Source organism: Caretta caretta, chromosome 2 (assembly GCF_965140235.1).
Source record: "Caretta caretta isolate rCarCar2 chromosome 2, rCarCar1.hap1, whole genome shotgun sequence".
NCBI classification, from domain to species: domain Eukaryota; kingdom Metazoa; phylum Chordata; order Testudines; family Cheloniidae; genus Caretta; species Caretta caretta.
In genome coordinates this window covers 154637017-154655594 of record NC_134207.1, presented here as the reverse complement: position 1 = coordinate 154655594, position 18578 = coordinate 154637017, and the positions used below count along the sequence as shown (strand labels likewise).

The 18578-nt window shown below is 44.1% G+C and overlaps 1 protein-coding gene across 4 annotated transcripts in view; it reads left to right on the top strand.

The window, feature by feature from the left end:
- Window positions 1-4713, top strand: part of LOC125631942 (uncharacterized) — a 63055-nt gene extending 58342 nt beyond the window's left edge. For all 4 annotated transcript variants that reach the window (XM_048839439.2, XM_048839440.2, XM_075125501.1 and 1 more), the window contains 2 exons: window positions 1964-2803; window positions 4001-4713. In XM_048839439.2, coding sequence (XP_048695396.1) covers window positions 1964-2803; window positions 4001-4056 — 896 coding nt within the window. In that variant the 3' untranslated portion in view covers window positions 4057-4713. The remainder of the gene's footprint in view (window positions 1-1963; window positions 2804-4000) is intronic.
- Window positions 4714-18578: the final 13865 nt, after the last annotated feature.

The following is an 18578-nucleotide window of genomic DNA, read 5'->3' as shown; positions in this document are numbered from 1 at the left end:
CATATCTGGCATAACTCATGGCAATTTTACAATATTGGTATTCATAATATCCTAAACTGTCCCCGAGATTCCATACAGTGTCACACGGGGGACTGGACTAAAAGACCTTTTGAGGTCCCTTCCAGTTCTGTGATTCTATAAATGAAGTGAATAAAGCAGCAAAATTTCAATGTCTGATGCATATAATTAGCTAGAAAAAAATAGATTTGAAACTTGAAGCATTTTGGTTAAATAGGCAAAGTGAGAAGGTTAATAGAAATTGGAGAAAAGTTAGAATTTTAGCAGATTCTCAAAAGCTCTGTGAAAACAGGATATTGCTTAAAGCCAAGAAGAAAATTCTCAAAGATGAGCTGCAAAAAATATTTTAAATCAGGCTTGTATCAATATTTTATTCATTATGTTGTAAAGGTTTTACTTTTGTAAAATTCCTTCCTTCGTTTTTTTCCACTTTAAATGCAACAGCCTCCCCTTCAAAAGAACAGTGACATTCCTGATATTTCTAAGACAAAGACCTCCTCTTTATCAGAATGTTAGTAATTTGAGTTAAAACAGATGTTAACAACTCTTGGAGTTTTACCACTGACTTCAGTGGGAACAATGAGGCCAGCCCTAAGCACTTTTGGAAATCCAGTCCCCAAGTATGTAGACCTCACTGAGGAAGCAGATTCTGCAAACAATAGAAAGGCTGAGCACTGAAAATCTCCATAATAATTGCGTTAAATATTTTTGGCATTCCAGTTTCTAAACTGGCCTAAAGTGACATGAGAAAAGTAAACCTGACAAAGTGCTGTGTTAGTTTCATCTACTCCCTTCTGAGGTTCATCTTGGACATACATTCTAAACGTGGTGGCTGAGAGGCAGATACTTTTTTGTTGTTGTTTTTTTTACCTTCAGTGTCTTCAGATTATAACTGTTTTTCAGGCACTTTAACATTTGTGTTATCCTTCATTTGAGCACAATACTATTAGTTGGTGAGGCACACAGTCACAGCTTATTTTCATGGATTTGCGTCTTTTTGTTTTTTTGTTTGTTTTTGGACTCGCTGGCTGTTACCTGTTTGGGAATCTTTGCCACCTAGATTCCTTATCTAGAACTAAACTTCTTTGTAGGAAATGTCAGAAACTTCATTAGTATATGCTGTCTATCCATTGGTGGTACATTCATGCTACCCTTAGTGTTCAGACTCATACATGAGTATACTATTAAAACTGTCTTTAAATTTTAAAAACATTCTTTTGACACATTGTACTCTTGTGTCTGTAACTATTGCTGTCTTCAGTCATTCTGTGCAAGGGCTTGCCTACACATATAAATGTTACTGCTTTAAGTGTACTGGAATAGTTGAAGTGGTAGAAAACCCTAGCATGGATTAAGTTATACCAGAATAAAGGTGAATAATATCAAAAGGGAAGAGGGGAGTAAGCTGTACAATTTCAGACACCCTTATACGGATAGAACGGTGTCCACATTGGGGTTGTACTGATATAACAAACCCACAAACCTAACTGGATAGTTATACCTGTACAGAAATGGTGTGTGGACCAGGCCAAGTAATTAGGTACTGGGGCACAACCGAGAACTACTTTCAGAGAACAGCTTAGGAAAATGCTTCTCTCTCTCCTGTGAAGGTAGTGTGTTTAATTCAAATATTTGTGACTTAAGTGATTTAACTATTTTTGAGTCAGAATCATTCACCCACTTTCCTTCATTAATTATATTAACATTTTTTTACAAACCTGGTGAAAAGGCAACTGATGGTGGTGGTTTAACATTTTGCCCACCCAGTAGGTGGTGAGACACATAAGTGGTTTTTAATAATTTAAATACTATCCTAAAATACAAAGGGGCTAAACTTCCAGATTACCACCCACTCTCCCCGCCATGGGCTTAGTTAAGTTTGACCAACTTCTGCTGCTGGCCTTTCTGTCATTTTATTTAAGTTTACCTGCATGTTTCTTTTCAGGAAATACTAACTGGAATCAAGATTTTTCGTCTCAAAGACCTGAACAGGCACAATTTACATCACAATTAGATGCAAACCCTTCATTCACCACTGCCAGTTCATACAGTTACCAACCAGGTGATGGATCATCCTCATATGGACTAAGACCTAATGATTCTGCAACAATGGCTGCACTCAGTAATTCATTTGCCCTTCAGACGGGAGGCTTTGCTACTGGAATCAATGAATGGCTGAAGCAATTCAACCAATCTGCTTCTGTATCCTCCCAGTCCACTTCAGTTGGAGGCACCTCTCCCTACTTCACATATTCAGGAAGTGGGTATTCAACAGAATACAAGTCTAATAGTGCCCAAGGAAACAAAACTACAGCACCTGATAACAGAATGGCTTATGGTGTTGGAGGTACAAACTGGAAGAGTCAAAGAGCATTTACAAATACAAGGAATTTACCTGACCAGAGATCAACCTATTCTGCTTCCTCTGCTACATATCCTTCATCTGGAGGATATTCAACAAACTATCCTTTACAAGGCTGTTCGTCTTACTACAGGAGTGGGTCTGCAAATTCCACTTCTTCATCAAGAGGTGGTTCTAGTTGGTCAGAAGAATTGAGATACCAGAAATCAAATTTCAAGACTGATTCGACCTCATTTCGTTCCTCCTCTTCTGTCCACAATTCATACAGAGATTGCCAACAACAAGACAGAGAGTCAGATAAGATGTTTGATGAAAATGCCAGTGGTCTTACTCCCAACATTCTGCATAGACTTCGAGGAAAGGATGTACCTACAATGACCAGAATGCTCAAGCAGCTGACTCCATATTATCCAGCACTTCAAAGTAAGATTGTAAAGATTTTAAGCTTAGTAAAGACTTGTTGATCTAGTTTGTAGTTTGAAGTGCTACGAAGCAGTAGTCAAAGGTTCAAACTGTGCAGAGGGCTGACATGGCTTGTTCAGTTGTGAGGGTTGCTTTTGGGTTGACTTCCCTCAACATCACATTTGCAGCTCAAGATTGGCATTAATATTGCTCTGAAGGGAGCTCAGTTTAACTCTTCTGAGGACTGATGTAATTGTTTTGGTGATGTGGTTGTGGGAAAGTGATGTTATGAAATGGGAGAGAATCCTACCTAATTTTAGTTGGGGATTGGTCCTGCTTTGAACAGGGTGTTGGACTAGATGATGTCCTGAGTTCCCTTCCAACCCTGATTTCTATGATTCTATGCATTGGGGGGTGGGGGAAGAGAGCTTTGGTCTGGGCCGTCTGGCTGTCCAGGTTTCAAATTTCATAAAGCAGCCAAAAAGAAAAGGAGTACTTGTGGCACCTTAGAGACTAACCAATTTATTTGAGCATAAGCTTTCGTGAGCTACAGCTCACTTCATCGGATGCACGAAAGCTTATGCTCAAATAAATTGGTTAGTCTCTAAGGTGCCACAAGTACTCCTTTTCTTTTTGAGAATACAGACTAACACGGCTGTTACTCTGAAACCTGTCATAAAGCAGCCAGTTTGCTTCAGACAAGAGTGGCTGCTAAAGAGAGGCTGAGTACAAATAACTGGATTGGGGGAAATCTAGCATTGGCGATAATAGTAGAGAGACATGCAAAATGTGTGTCAAACACACTTGGAGATAATTTTTTTACTAGTAAAATATTTAAACAGACAGTTTGATATTGATTCTGACTGCTGTTGAGATGGTAATTTGTCACATTATTTTGCTTTGGTATCTACTCAAATAAGCATTATGAATTGCAGTTTGTTTTAAATAGTAGAAAAATATTCCATTTTATGAAATGTATTTCTAGAACATTTAAGGCAGAACTGAATTAATATATAACTGGGGCCAATCATCATGTTGGTGAATTTGCCGGACCGATAATGCAGACTATTCGACTATATTAGAATTAGGAAAGTTAGTTAAGGAAATTAGGAAAGCTAAATCTCTAATTTTTAACGTGGTATCTGATATATGCATTTATGCAAAGTTGCATAAAAATGAATAAATAATTTAAAGATTTTTTCTTTTTTCCTTCACCAGAAATCAATATTGAAACATTAGTCAAAGCATTAATTGAAACTAGAGAAATAAATTAAGAAGATAAAACAGCTGAACTGGAACAGATGAACAGAACACTGAAGAATCTTCATTTTGAGTTTTTAGGAAACAAACTGAACAATTTAGTTCTGGATGTGGTTTGTTTTTTTGTTTTTTGTGGAAGGGGATAGGGTTTGTTTTTAGTACAGTAAAAATGTAGTTGGAGCACAAATTATTGTCATGGAGATGAATATACTGTCCAGGCATTTTTATGCATTTGTTAAATATTTTTAGTAGATTGCAGTGAAAACTCTAGATTTTTGAGGGCTGGTTAATATTAATCACCCTTTTCCAAAAAAAAAGGTTTTGTATGTTATAATCCATTTAGAAAGAATATTCACTGAAAATAGAGTTCCATTGCATGAAAAATACAGAAATGCATTACTTCACATATGAACAAATGGCCAGTTCTTCTAATTTTAGACTTTATAACTAGTTAGGGTACATTTTAGAAGTGACTATACTGAATTTCTTTTTGGAACGCATTAAAATGATGGGCCCTAAACAAAACGTTTCTCCTACTGTGAACTCAAAATGTGCTCTTAAATAAGAAAATGCAAACACTTGTTAGTGGAAAAACTTAACCAATGTTATTTTTAAATTGTAAAAATGCACACAAATATGGAAATACAACCAGAATTACATTGTATAGAATAGCATTCTGCATTTTCAATTTTTATTTGTGTTAAAAAAAAAAAATCTGAGCATTTTGCAGTGTTTATTTTCCAAACAATAAAACCAGGGTGAAATTGGGTTAAAATATAAAAAAATAGAAAAATTGGGGGGGAAAAGAAAAACAAAAAAACCCTTTTGTAATATACACATTTTACTACAGTATACACTTTTTTTAATGTACAAAGGGATATTTTGTCTCTCTATGAGCTAGTAGGTTTTCCAAGTATTCTGGTTTGCATATGCTTCCATAATTTTCTCCCAAGTATCCTCACTCAGATTGAGCCGCTTGCTGTCTTGGAGGTAATCCAATTTTGAAAATGTGCACTCTGCATCAATAAATCCCGGTACACTCAGAGCTCACCGTGCTACTTTGCTGAAGTTGGGAAGTATGTCTTGATGACTGTTCCAAAAAGCCCACACATCCAGTTTCGCATTGTCAGGGTCAGGCAAGTTCATGTAAGTAGTAAACTCCCCTTTTAGATTTGAAATCTTATCGTTAGTGGCAAATGGTTCAAACGCTCTGGTCATAGTTTGCTGCAAAATTCACCTTGAGGAAGGAGTGCAACACCTGGATGACATTCCAAAAAGAATCTTCTGCACCAAACACTTTGGGGTTCAGGTTATGCGTCACAGGCATCTCCCATTTCTCACTGAGCATTGAGTTGACAGTTTTGAACGCTTTTTTGGTTTTCTTGTGTTCTGGGGTCAGAAGGATTTCCAGAAATGGCTGAGTTTTCTCATCATATGTTTCTCCTTCACCTTTTGTGTTCAGTTCAGCTGAGATTTTGGTTGTCAGGATCCAGTAAACCTCTGTTTGGGCACATGTGTTGGCAGTAGTCTGAGAAACACAGAAAACACTGGAGTTATCACACAATGTTTCCAAGTTTTCAACAATGAACATTACCTTGGTATGCAGAGTGTGGCAGTCATTCTGGTTATTTGCCAGTCTCTTCAGAGTTTCTGCTTTAGAACCATCAAAGTTGGGATGATCTAGAGACGCATTATTTACATGACCGGCAGCGAAGTACAAACTCATCCACACAGGGCACAACAGGGGTAGGTAATCAGCAGTCGGCTCTGCACTCATCTTGCACTGTGGAAAACAAAACCTTCATCTTGTTTTCATGCTTGAAAATGGCCCTGAATCCAATGAGGCAAGATTTCAACTCTTTCATTTCTTCTGTAGCAATAGCTGCTGACAGCGCAACATTAATCAGATGAGCAGGACAGGTAATACGTTGCAGCTCCGGTTTTTGAGTGAGTTTAATCTCCTATGCAAACTTAACCATCTAGGAAGCAGAATCTGTGTGTGTTGTGGCCATGTTTTCCCAAGTTAGTTGGTACGTATCAAACATGTCAGTTATTGCTGCGTCGACAAAATGGGTGGCAGTAGATGGAATGAATGTCACATCAGCACAAAACAATTTTGCTTTGAAATCAAAAACCGAAAACAATCAGATGGTCCACACACATCAGAAGACGCATCAAAAATCAGACTAGAGACCACATTGCCATCAGTTTACATATTAAAGCATCATCATTTTCTTTCAGGTACGTATGAGTGAGGATGTCTGCATTAAAAAGAGCTTTTGCTGCTGGACAGTATTGTGACAGTCACCACTAGGCCCATCTGCAATTAACAGTAATTGTCCAGCAAAACAAAAAGCACACACAAATTCATTGACACAATCATGCTTTGTTCTCCCTTCATTAAAGCCCAGTGAAAGCTCCTCATATTGACTGTTTATCCCAAAGCTCACCTTCTTCTTCAAGCTTCTTGTGTTGCTTGCTTTTGACATGCTCCTTTATTCTGTCAGCATGAACACTGACCCTCAATGCTGCAGTACTCACAGCGCAATGCATCTTCTTCACTCCCAGCTTTACTTTTCTTGAAAATTTCTAAGCACTGATTTTCTCGTTGGTATTCAGGCATAGATCTGTGTTTTCACCCCATGTTTCCCTTTACCTTATTTTTATCTGTGAAGGAGTGATTGTTTAAATTCAGCGCCACACTAAACAGATGCAAAGAAATAGGTGGGTAGCGTCTTCGTGTGAGCCAATCCTAGCGCGATATTAACATTCAGTTTTTCCGATTTCTACTGTGTTCTGTGTGTTAAAGCAATTCCATAATGCAATTTTAGAGCTGCAGGACACAACAATCATGTGAAGTGTTAGTATTTAACAAAGTAAGTACCCAAAAAAAATAGTGGATTGATAATTGGGTGTAAATCAGAAAAAACTGCACTACTTTATTAATAATAATAATAAAAAAAAAACACCTGGTAATGGTGAAAATTGGTAAAAACTGAAAACACAGAACACCAAGAATGAGACAGTTAAAATCATCACGAGGCCTAGAACAACCCACATACGTCAGCACCAGCCATCTTAAGACAATTGGTGATTCACACCAAAATAGAAATTCATCTTTCCTTTCATTGTCAAAAACAAACTAGGAAATATTGGAACCTGTGTGAAATCCAATGTCAGTATTGGGGTAAAGTTCAAATATAAAAAAAATCACAAACTTAAAAAGCAAGTGAACCCTTTTCAATTCATAATCATATTGAGGTTCTGATTTCTCTCCCTCCCACCCTGCGGTGCCGAAATCCAACTGACATCATTAGGGGTTATGAATGCACAGGACCTATGTTTTTTTTTTTTAAAGTCAGGCTCTAGATGTCTAAAATATAAACTATTGACAAAGTTTTATCAAGCCTAACATGAGATTAAAGATTTTAGATACAGAATTAAAAAGGGACTAGGACAGCTAATTATAAAGATCCGTTCTGTTCAGTGCCTTTGAGGAAACTGTATTCTGTGTTGTAATGCAGACAGTGTAATTTTCTTTACTTCTCACCCACTTTTATGATGCTTTCATTTTCTGCATTAAGACCTAGTGGTGCTGCAAAACCATCGCTAGCTTCATCCTAGGTTTCCATGAGATGTCCTATTGCTTCCCACTAATATATTTTATACTCCATTATCGAATATTGTACAGGTTTGTCTGAGGCATTTCTTAACACAAGCTACAAATGAACTGATTATGGTTTTTTTAAACTTTACCCTCAAGCTCTCCTCTCAGAAGCTTAAATAGTTTGCTTGTGGGTCAGCTGATAGTTGTCATCAGAGATCCAGTTTTTCCTCCCCGCACTGGTTGTAATAATTGAAAGATTTCAAGTTGTTTTAATAATTCAGGCTGTATGGTTATTGCTAGATACCTGTATGGACAAGTTATAGACAAAATGGACTTTTGGAGAGGAAATAAGGAGGCTTATCCTTTTAACTGTGTCTTCAGTGAGTATCAAAGTTTCCTTTTTGAAAAAGTATGGAAGTGGTAACTGTTGTCCTAAATGAGTGCAGAAAGCATAGTAAAAAGGATAGAAATTATAACCAAAGTAACATTACTGCAGCTTTTTTAGGGCTGTACTGAGGAGCTTGTACGTTTTGATCTGACCTTTTAATTGGCAGCCATAGCTGTGTAGGGAAGAGTAGGGATGACATACTGCAGGTTTCACTGAATTGGAGAACATCACGAACACTGACCTGGCCAAGATGCCAGACTACTGTAGCAGTTGGCATCTCCAACCAAATGTGACCAAGACAGTGTTGTGCAGCTTTCACCTCCACAACATAAGCAACCTCAACAGAAAACAGAAAACTGGTCTGCCTTGGTGTCACAGCAGACTGCTCTGACTTACTGCAACCATCTAAAAAAGACTGGTGCCAAAATCAGGACTGGAAATAATCTAATCAGCAAATTAGCCAGTTCAACATGGAGCATAGCTCTGGCACTGTGCTATTCCTCAGTGAAATACTGTGCCCCTGTATGGAGTCATTCACCTTACACTAAATTGGTTGATGTCAAATTGAACTTGACCATGCACATCGTCACAGGCACCCTGTATCCATGGCTACCAGTTGTGAGTAACTACCTCCTCCACACATTCGTTGCAGAGAGTCTGCAGCTGGACTGATGGAAAAGCTACATGCCAATCCAGTTCTCCCACTGTACATGGACATCTTCAGTCACCTTACAGCACAATTTACATTGAGACATCCATTGTGGTCTCAAATGTCAGATCGGAATCTGTCAGCAGCAGCCCTATGGCACAATAAGTGGTCAGCCAAAGCCATTTGGAATGGTTTCCTTGTTGCTGATCCAACCGTTCGACCTTCAGGATTTGACCTGCCACATCACCTATGGACTCTGCTGAACACTGGCCAAGGAATATGTGCAGCCATTCTCTGCACGAGGTCTGTGCGATGACCCACTTTGTCAGTGTGGTCTCTAGCAGTCAATGGCACATGTTGTCAATGAGTGTCAATTATCCAGACTTCAGGGTGACCTTCAGGCCTTTCATTCTGGTGATGAAGCTGCTGTCGTGTGCTCTGCAAGCACTGCAAATGCTAGAAGAACTGCAGCTGTTGCTTGGTCCTTTGGATTAGCTCCCTCTCCTGATGGAGTGAAAAGTATTTGAAGGAGGCAACCAAAAATGCAGCAGCAGCAACTTGACTAGATTAATAGAAAGGATAATATGGAAATATAGGAAAGATCACCATGGGCAGGCAGAAGGGAGGGACTTTGTGTGAAAGGAATAAGAAAGCACTTTCAGTTCATGAAGTTAAAAAACTAACTTGGAAGTGTACAGATGAAATTGGGAAGAAAGTTAGGTCTTGTTTTAATTATGCATTACAGTATCTGAGGAAGTCAGTTTAATTTTTAATGCAGTATGTGGCAAATGGCCAATGCTATTGTGGTGGGTCCAGCACTTTTCCTTGGTGTGGTGGGTCAGGGTACTGCCCCTGCCCCTATTTTTGGACTTCTCAAGACTGGGAGAGAAGGGGAGTGGGGAAGGGTCCCAGGTTTGTCCCCTATTCCAGTCCCAGCCCCTTTGGCTTCACAGGCTTCTTATCCTCCTTCCCCCTGGGCAGGGTTTATCTGTTTTCTTTGCTGGGGGAGTCCCTCTGCCCTGCTTGGGCGCAGGGTCTCCCTTCCCTTGGTATTCGAATCCTCTGGTCAACACTAGTACACCTCCAAACTAAGGCAGCTCTCCTTCCCTCTCCTGTCTGACTGAAGCAGGGGTTTTTATTAGGTCTTGAGCAAGGCCTTAATTGGTTCCAGGTGCTCTAATTAACTTCTAGTAACCTCTCCTTAGGCCTGGTCTACACGGGGGGGGGATCGATCTAAGATACGCAACTTCAGCTACAAAGAATAGCGTAGCTGAAGTCGACGTATCTTAGATCGACTTAGAATCACTTACTTCGCGTCCTCGTGGCGTGGGATCGATGGCCGCCGCGACCCCGTCAACTCCACTTCCGCCTCTTGCCCTGGTGCAGTTCTGGAGTTGACAGCAGAGCGATCGGGGATCGATTTATCGTGTCTACACTAGACGTGATAAATCGATCCCTGATAGATAGATCACCAATCCGGTGAGTAGAGGAGATGTGGCCTTAGTCTATAGGGAATAAGGCTCTGATCATGCTGGGGCTTATATACCTCACATCTATCACTCTCCTGCTGCCCTCTTGCCCTGCTGTATTTCATATTTCTCCCCCCTTCCCCCTCAACACCATGGGGTTGGGCTACTGGGGATGAGAGGCAGTACTGTCAAGATAGGCAGTCAGTGTTGCTGTGTGGGCTTCCGGCCCTGTACTGTACCCGGCAGTGGAAGGGTTGTTTCTGTACATCCACTGGAGCAGAGCGTGGTCTGTCACGAGGGTGAACCGCCATCCCAAGAGCTAGTATCGGAGTCTCCCTGACCCGTTTAACTGCCAGACTTTCCTTTTCGATGACAGCATACCATTGCTCCCTGGGGAAGTGTTTCTGGCTAAGGTACAGGATTGAGGAATACTCCTCTCCCACCATCTGCAAAAGGATGGCCCCTAGCCCTACCGCCGAGGGATCCAGCTGTAGGCTGAATTCCTTCTCCAAGTCTGGGGCTACGAGCACTGGATTACTGCAAGGGGCCGTCCTTAAGTCTGTGAATGTTGCTTCCGCTGCATTGGTCCACTTTACTATATGTGGACCCCAAGCTTTTATCATGTATGTCAGTGACCAGGCCCTCATGGTGAAGTGGGGGTGAACCTACTCCACTACTCCAAAAAATGCTCCGACTTGCTTTTTGCAGACCAGTGGGGGCCAACCCTGTATTGCCTCTTTGTTCCACTGGAGTTTCACCAAGCCCCTTCCTACTACGTACCCGAGGTATCTGGCCTCAGCTAGCCCTATCGCGCACTTGGGAGGGTTGGAAGTGAGGCCGGCCTGTTTAAGGGTGTCTAGTACCGCTTCTACTTTCTCCCCTCTTATTTGCACTGCTCCGAACGATAGATCACATGGTATGGCTCTGGGCCTTTGGTTTTCCTCTCTATGGGCAGGCCGTTTGCATTTAGTGGATCATAGGCTTAGTCCTAACCGAAATTGGTAGTGGAGTCCTAATTTTGTGGAGTCTGTTTCAACTCTGCCCCCGGTGCTGGGGATTGCCTCTGGGTCCTCAACGGTCCAGGCTGTCTCCTCACCTCCCAGACAGGCTTGCCTACCAACTAAAGCAGCTTTCTAGTTCCCTGCCAAAATCCTGGTTCCTAACCTTTTATCTGCCCCTTTCCCGCCTTGATTTTCGGGGCTTCCTGGGGCATGAAAATAAGTCTGGGGCAAGTCCAGCAAAAATTGGTCAGGGCTATCTCTGGGTGCCTCAATTTCAGTCCGGGGGTTGCTACCCTCCCCTAGCTCTATTGGGGGGAGTAGGTTCTTGAACCTGGGCCGTCCCTACCAATTAAGAGTGGGTAGGGGAGTCTGGGGACCACCTCTGCAATGACTGATAGTATTTCCTTGGATCTCAATCCATACTGGATCGTGGGGTAGAAATTTATGGTGCTATGGACACACATTACTCCTGTGGTTTCGGCCCGGGTAAGTTGGTCTTTCCCTACTAACTTCCCCAAGACCAGCGTGACAGCACTCCCAGAATCCACCAAGGCTGTGGTCTCAATGCCATTCATTTTTACCAGCCTGGTGTACCCATGTGGGGTTGTTGTAACCCCCGCCAGGCCAAGTAAACTACATAACTCCCTGTAATCCCCTAGAGTGCAGTACATGGACTCCTCTGTGTTGGGGCACTGGGCTGCTATGTGCTCCAGTCCCATCCTCTTCCCCCCCCCCCCCCCCCAATAACACTGATACCTTACTCCAGTTGTCGCCCTCTGCCTTGGTCTATTCAGCCTGCCCCAGCCTTCCAGTCACGGTTCTCCTGGAGTTCTTGATAATCTGGGGCCTTGGGGTTGGGACCGGCTTCCTGGTACACCATATCTTCTCTCCTGGGATCTGGAACAGTTCACAGGCTGCCAGTTGTCTCTCTACAAGGTTCACCTAACTCATCTTAGGTGGAAGGATCATTCTGGCCAACCCAGGCTCTGAGGCCTGAGGGTAGCCCCCTCATACACCAGTCCACTACCAGCAGCTCCATCGTTTTCTTGGAGCTGAAGGCCAAGGGGTGTAGCCACTTCCAGGTTCAGCACTTCCTGTAGCACGGCGTGGTCCTGGGTGGCCTGGCTCATCAGCATGTGCTTGGTCTCCTGCTGCACTGCCTCCTGTTGGGCTGCTGTGGCTTGCACCTGCACCTTGACCGCATCATTCCTTGTGGGAAGGAGGGGGGTGTGGCTCATCCTGGATTAAATCCACAGCACGATAATCCCACCCCTGACACCACATGTGGCAAATGGCCAATGCTATTGTGGGGGGTCAGGGCACTACCCTTCCCCCTATTCTTGGGCTCCTCAAGTGCCCTGGAGGGAAAGAGAAGGGTGGTGAAGAGGGGACCCAGGTTTGCTCCCTACTCCAGTCCCAGCCCCTTTGGCTTCACACCCTCTTTCCCCCTGGACAGGGTTTCTCTTGGTTTTCTGTGCTGGGGGTGTCCCTCTGCCCTGCTTGGGGAGGGTCTCCCTTTCCATGGTATTCGAATCCTCTAGTCAACACCAGTATGCCTCCAAACTACAGATCGTTCTCCTTCCCTTCTCCTGTCTGACTGAAGCAGGGGATTTTATTAAGTCTTGCTCCAGGTGCACTAATTAATCTGTAGTAATTTCTCCTTAGTCTACAGGGAATAAGGCTCTGATCATCCTGGGGTTTTTTACCTCCCATCGATCACTCTCCTGCTGCCCTCTGGTACCGCTGTATCCCAAGTACTTACGTTCCAGTGTGTGAGTGCATTATGGGTCTCATCTAAGAAATGAGATGAAACAATGTGAGACAAGTATATTTCTTTAGTCAGGGTCTGGTGTGAGTGGATAGTGGCAAAGAGACCAGTCAATTGTTCCACTAGGTTGACTGTGTTCTGGTTTCTTGCCACTGACCAATATCTCCAACCCCGCTATCTTTGAGCCGTATTTTACCATTTTTGTCTTAAGGAGGACTTGTGGCACCTTAGAGACTAACCAATTTATTTGAGCATGAGCTTTCATGAGCTACAGCTCACTTCATCGGATGCATCGTGATGCTGTAGCTCACGAAAGCTTATGCTCAAATAAATTGGTTAGCCTCTAAGGTGCCCCAAGTACTCCTGTTCTTTTTGCGAATACAGACTAACACGGCTGTTACTCTGAAACCTGTCATTTTTGTCTTGTAGTTGGTTACCTTTCTTTGATTATAGGCTGTTTAGACCTGCCACCCACATTTTCCAATGTGCTGCATAACCTGTGGGAGCATCATCTGAAATTGGCATGTGCTGTACTTCAGGGCCTCTCGCCTAATCTTCCCCTACTTGTGGTAGTTGGGGTTAAATATGAGAACACACAGTAGAGTCATAAGGACAATCAAAAGCTCATTAATCCATAGCACTATCACTGAAGCAAGAATGTGGGACTGGGATTGTGCTGTGCACTCCTGTGGCTTCCATTATCAACTTTTAGAGAGAACTTTCTTCCCCTCATAAAGTGCTGCAGTACTGTCTTGGTTCCATAAGAAATGGTTTTTTACTGTAACTATGTTTCAAGCTGTGATGCAGCCATGTATTCCAGTTGTATGGCCCAGGACGCTGTAGCCAGAGAATTTTGCCTAGCAGAACCCATAGAGGGGCAGCGCTCAGGCCTTGTGGCCACAGCCCTTTCCTGGGCTACATGCGGCACCTGGCCATAGCCTGGCCCTGGGCTATCTGCGGCACCACCACCCTCTTCCCTACCCCACCCCTTTCTTTGCACTAGACACCCAGAGCCTAGACTGATGCAGAGGGGATGGCGGATGGGTTGTGGAATACGTCTGCAGCTGCTTAAAGAAGAAGAAACTAACTTCTTGTAACTGTGGTTCTTTGAGGTGTGATGCAGCCATGTATTCCACTTAGGTCGCTCACAAGCAGTACCCACGCCAGGGAGCAGGGCACAGAGTCTACCTGAGCAAGGATTACAGGACCACCCTTCCGAAACTTGCATCCGCCCTAGAAGATGAAGCACTAGCACAGTGGGTTGTAAATGTATGCACAGATGACCACGTAGCAACCCTGCAAACATCACTATGGAGACAGCTCTGAGGGATGCTATTGACTTCGCTTGTGCGCTCATATAAAAAGCTTGCAGCCGCTGAGGAGGCATAGCTGACCCCATTTCATGTGCAGTCTTGCTACAGGACGTTATCCATTCAGAGACTGTCCGGGAAGAGACTGCTTGCCCATGGATATACTCTGCATATGATGCAAACAAGTGAGGTGAAGCACAAAATGATTAGTCCCGTCCAAATGAAAGGGTAGACATTGCTTGATGTCTGGGTACAGAGATGATGCTGCTGCTTCGGAGATGAACACAAATTAGGAAAGAATACAGATAAATATACTGCCTGATTCAAATGAAACTGGGAAACAACTTCAGACAAAAATGTGGGGTGTGGTTATAAAGTCACTTTGTCCTTGGAGAACGGTGTAAAAGGAAAAGGAGGACTTGTGGCACCTTAGAGACTAATTTATTTGAGCATAAGCTTTTGAGAGCTACAGCTCACTTCATCGGGTTTATTTGCGCATAAGCTTTCGTGAGCTCTGGCTTACGAAAGCTCATGCTCAAATAAATTTGTTCATCTCTAAGGTGCCACAAGTCCTCCTTTTCTTTTTTGCGGATACAGGCTAACGTGGCTGCTACTCTGAAACCTGTGTAAAAGGAGGTGAGCGCATTGCCTGCAAGTCTCTCACACTTCCTGCAGATGTTACTGCTATCAGGAAGGCAGTTTCGGCACAAAAGTGGAAAGGGACAAGGTGCCAAGAGTTCAAACAGGTCCCATTAAAGTTGCTAGGACCATCTTAAGGCCCCACAGAAGAACCAGCTCATGGACTGGAGGATGGAGGCAAACCTTTTAACAATCTTGCTACCATGATACTAAAGAAGCCTGACCTTCTCTAAATGGGGGTGGGGTGGGGAATGAAACACTGATATCACTGCCAGATGCACTCTCACTGAGCTAAGCACAAGTCCCAACAACTGATGGTGCAGCATGTACTCTATAGAAGCTAGTATCTGCTGAATTGACAGCTTAAGGTCAGGGAACCAGTGCAGCCTTCGCCATGCCAGGGCAATGACAATGAGCTTGTCCTGTAGCTTGAAGATGGCCCATGGGATGAGCGGGGGAAACGTAAAGGAAAGCCAACTGTCAGCTGAAATGGAAAGTGTCAGGCAGTGAGCCTGGACTGAGACCACCCTTGAGACCAGAGCAGAGCAGATGTCCCTTGTGGCAAACAGGTCAATTGCTGGAATGCTCCACACTGCAACGATGACTTAGAGGACACGTGTGTTCAGAGACCACTTGTGGTTCAGGGAAAAATTCCTGCTGAGATGGTCCACGAGACGAATTCTGATGCCGGACAAGGGGTTGGCTGTCAGTGTGATACTCTCCTCCATGAAGAAAAGGAGGACTTGTGGCACCTTAGAGACTAACCAATTTATTTGAGCATGAGCTTTCGTGAGCTACAGCTCACTTCATTGGATGCAACTGTAGGATGAGTTGTAGCTCACGAAAGCTTATGCTCAAATAAATTGGTTAGTCTCTAAGGTGCCACAACTACTCCTTTTCTTTTTGCAAATACAGACTAACACGGCTGTTACTCTGAAACTTCTCCTCCATGAGTAACTGCACAACCTGATAGCCTCTTGGCAGAGCACTGTGGAGTGTGCTCCCTGTTGCTTGTTTACATACAGACAATATCATTCCAATGTAGTAAGTATGTGAAATACTGAGGCCCTGATATGGCCCAGGAAAACATGACATGAATTGTAGATGGCCCCAAACTCCAGCACATTGATATGCAGTGAAGATTTCTGTTCCAACACAGACCTTCAACTTTCAGCAACCCCAGCTGTGCTCCCTAGTACAGGCTAGGGGAAAGGTGGTGAATCTCCTGAAAATGGTCAGTCAACAAAAACTCTCTTAAAGTCCTAGAGTTTATTAGGGCCCCACCGTTTCCCACTCAGAAAACAGTTCAAAGTGGACTTTCCATTGTTTAGGATGAGACCCAGATGGTCGAGTAAGCACAGTGTAGGGTCAACATGGGAAAGGATTTCCTCTCTGCACTTGCCCCTCAGTAGCCACTAGGCCAGGGATGGGAAGATGGGGGATTTCTTTCTTCCTGAGATATGCTGTCATGACAACAATCCATTTGATAAACACTCAAGGGTTAGAAGAAAGGGAAGCATCATCTACTGAAAGTGGTGCTCTGCTACAACGAACTGAAGGAACTTTCTGTGACTTAGCAAGACCACCATATAGAAGTATGTGTCCTGAAGATCCAGAGCAACAAACCAATCATTCTGAGACAACACGGGAGCAGAGTCAATAGAGCAATCCAGCCTGTCCCTAACTGGAGGGGATGGGTAGTAGGGAGCAATAACTGGAGCACTGTTCTGGACCAAGTAGTCCAAATGGACTTTGGGGCATGCCAAGGAAAGGCATGTTGACTGGTCAAACCCTGGACCCAAATGCTGCCTCCTCTGGGACCTATGCCCCTTTCTGGCATAGTCCTGCTATCCTGGGGTAGGGAAAGGCTGCCCAAATGTGTACTGTGGATGATACTGCTGCTGTTGACCACCACAGTGGTGCCTCTGCCCTGCCAGCATATATAGCCTTGCTCCGGACCATAGGGTAAACCTTAAGTCCTTGAAAGAGTGCAGAGTCTCAGCCACCTTCCCCCCCCCCCAAAAGGACTCTGTCATCACAGGGATGCCCTTTTCATGCCAAGGCCACAAGTCTGGCTGAAGTATCTGCAATGTCCAGCATGGACTGCAATGAAGTCTTTGCCATCAAGCAGCCTTCTGTAATAAGTGCTCAAAATTCCTCCCTTGAGGCTTTGGGCAGGAGGTCTGCAAATTTAGACACAGCCATCCAATTCAAAGTTGTATTTGGACAGCAAGGGCAAGTGGTTAGCAATGCATACCTGTAACCAAGAGATGTAAATCTTCCTCCCCCTTAGGGCCATCCATTTAGAGTCCTTATCTTTGGGAGTGGATTTAAATCTGTCCAAACTGTGAGGTGAGTGCTAATCCTGGTGCCTACACTGATCCATGAGTGGCCCCTGATGTGGGTCAGGTGGAAGATCCCCACCTGAATGCCGAGGAGTCCTAGGCTTCAGGGGATAAAGGTGGAGCCAACCCTAGTAAGCAACTGGTCTGACTCAGCTGTAGCCCAAAACTGGCAGCAATGGTGGAAATGGTACTTCCAGCACCAAGCCCACCTGTTATTTCTGGTGCTGGAAGTGATGTTGATTCCCAAGTCAGCAGCAGTACTGCAGTGACTAGCCCTGCCAACATGCAGGATGGTGAATGCCTCCCTGGTAACATCAGCAGTGCTGGCAGCAGGGATGCTGAAGCGGTGACTTGGGGTGAGCCCAGCATGAACCCCACTTCCACTGACTGTAGAAGGGAAATAGCAGTGTTTGGTGCTGACAGACCCACAGGTTCAGCAGCCTGCCCAGCCAATAGGGTTATAAAAGATGCAGCCCTGTGAAGTCCTTGACAAAGGGAAAGGACTGGACAGAAAGGCAGAGAAGGTCTGTTACTACTTGATATGCCACCAGCACAGGAACAGCTGGTGCTGGCCTTGCCTTCCTTGGTACAGAACTCAATTGATAATCCAGGGCCAGAACAGACGGTATGGGATCTCTAACTTCCATGGATACCAGGGAGCAGTTGACAGACCAGCTCCATCCCATGCACCAGTATTCACACCATGCCGGTCTGTGCTCCTCCTGCAGGAGACAGGCAACCTGGAGCAGCCACGATTGGTGTTCTCTACCTTCTCCTCAGCAAACTCAACAGGCAGCAACTTCTCCATCTCTTCAGAGAGGTGCCAGCTTCAAGATGCAAAATGGCAGCACTCTCTGAACCTGAAGGCAACTTCCAAAAGAGTTTGGGAAATGCTGGCTTATTTTATACCTCAAGGTAAGTCATACAGAGGCACTGCTGGTAGCTGTGACTCAGATTAAGGGTGGTGGAGAAAGAACTGAGGCAGGGCAGGGGAGGTTTGGTCTCACAGCGCTCGTTTACTGCTACTGGCGGTGCGAGACAGGGAGGGTGCATGTGTGACCCGACCAGGCACTGCTGTCTGAATTCTCCCACCAGGGGTGCAGAATCACCTGAAGTGGAGCACTCACAGGGACATCACTCAAAGAAGTATCTGCACTTAGCTAAGAACTCAACAAAAGAAAACTGAGCTGGAACTAAATGGGTCAGGCATAACAGGGAGCAGAGAGCAGAAGTTAAAAGGAGGCTCCAAGTCTCACCCATCCATGATGAGTAAAGAACTAAGCGTATGGACAATTGCTGGCTATTGAGCCTGGCAGGAAAACAAGCTTGCCCCTGCTGCTGCTAAGGCCATTGAATGGCT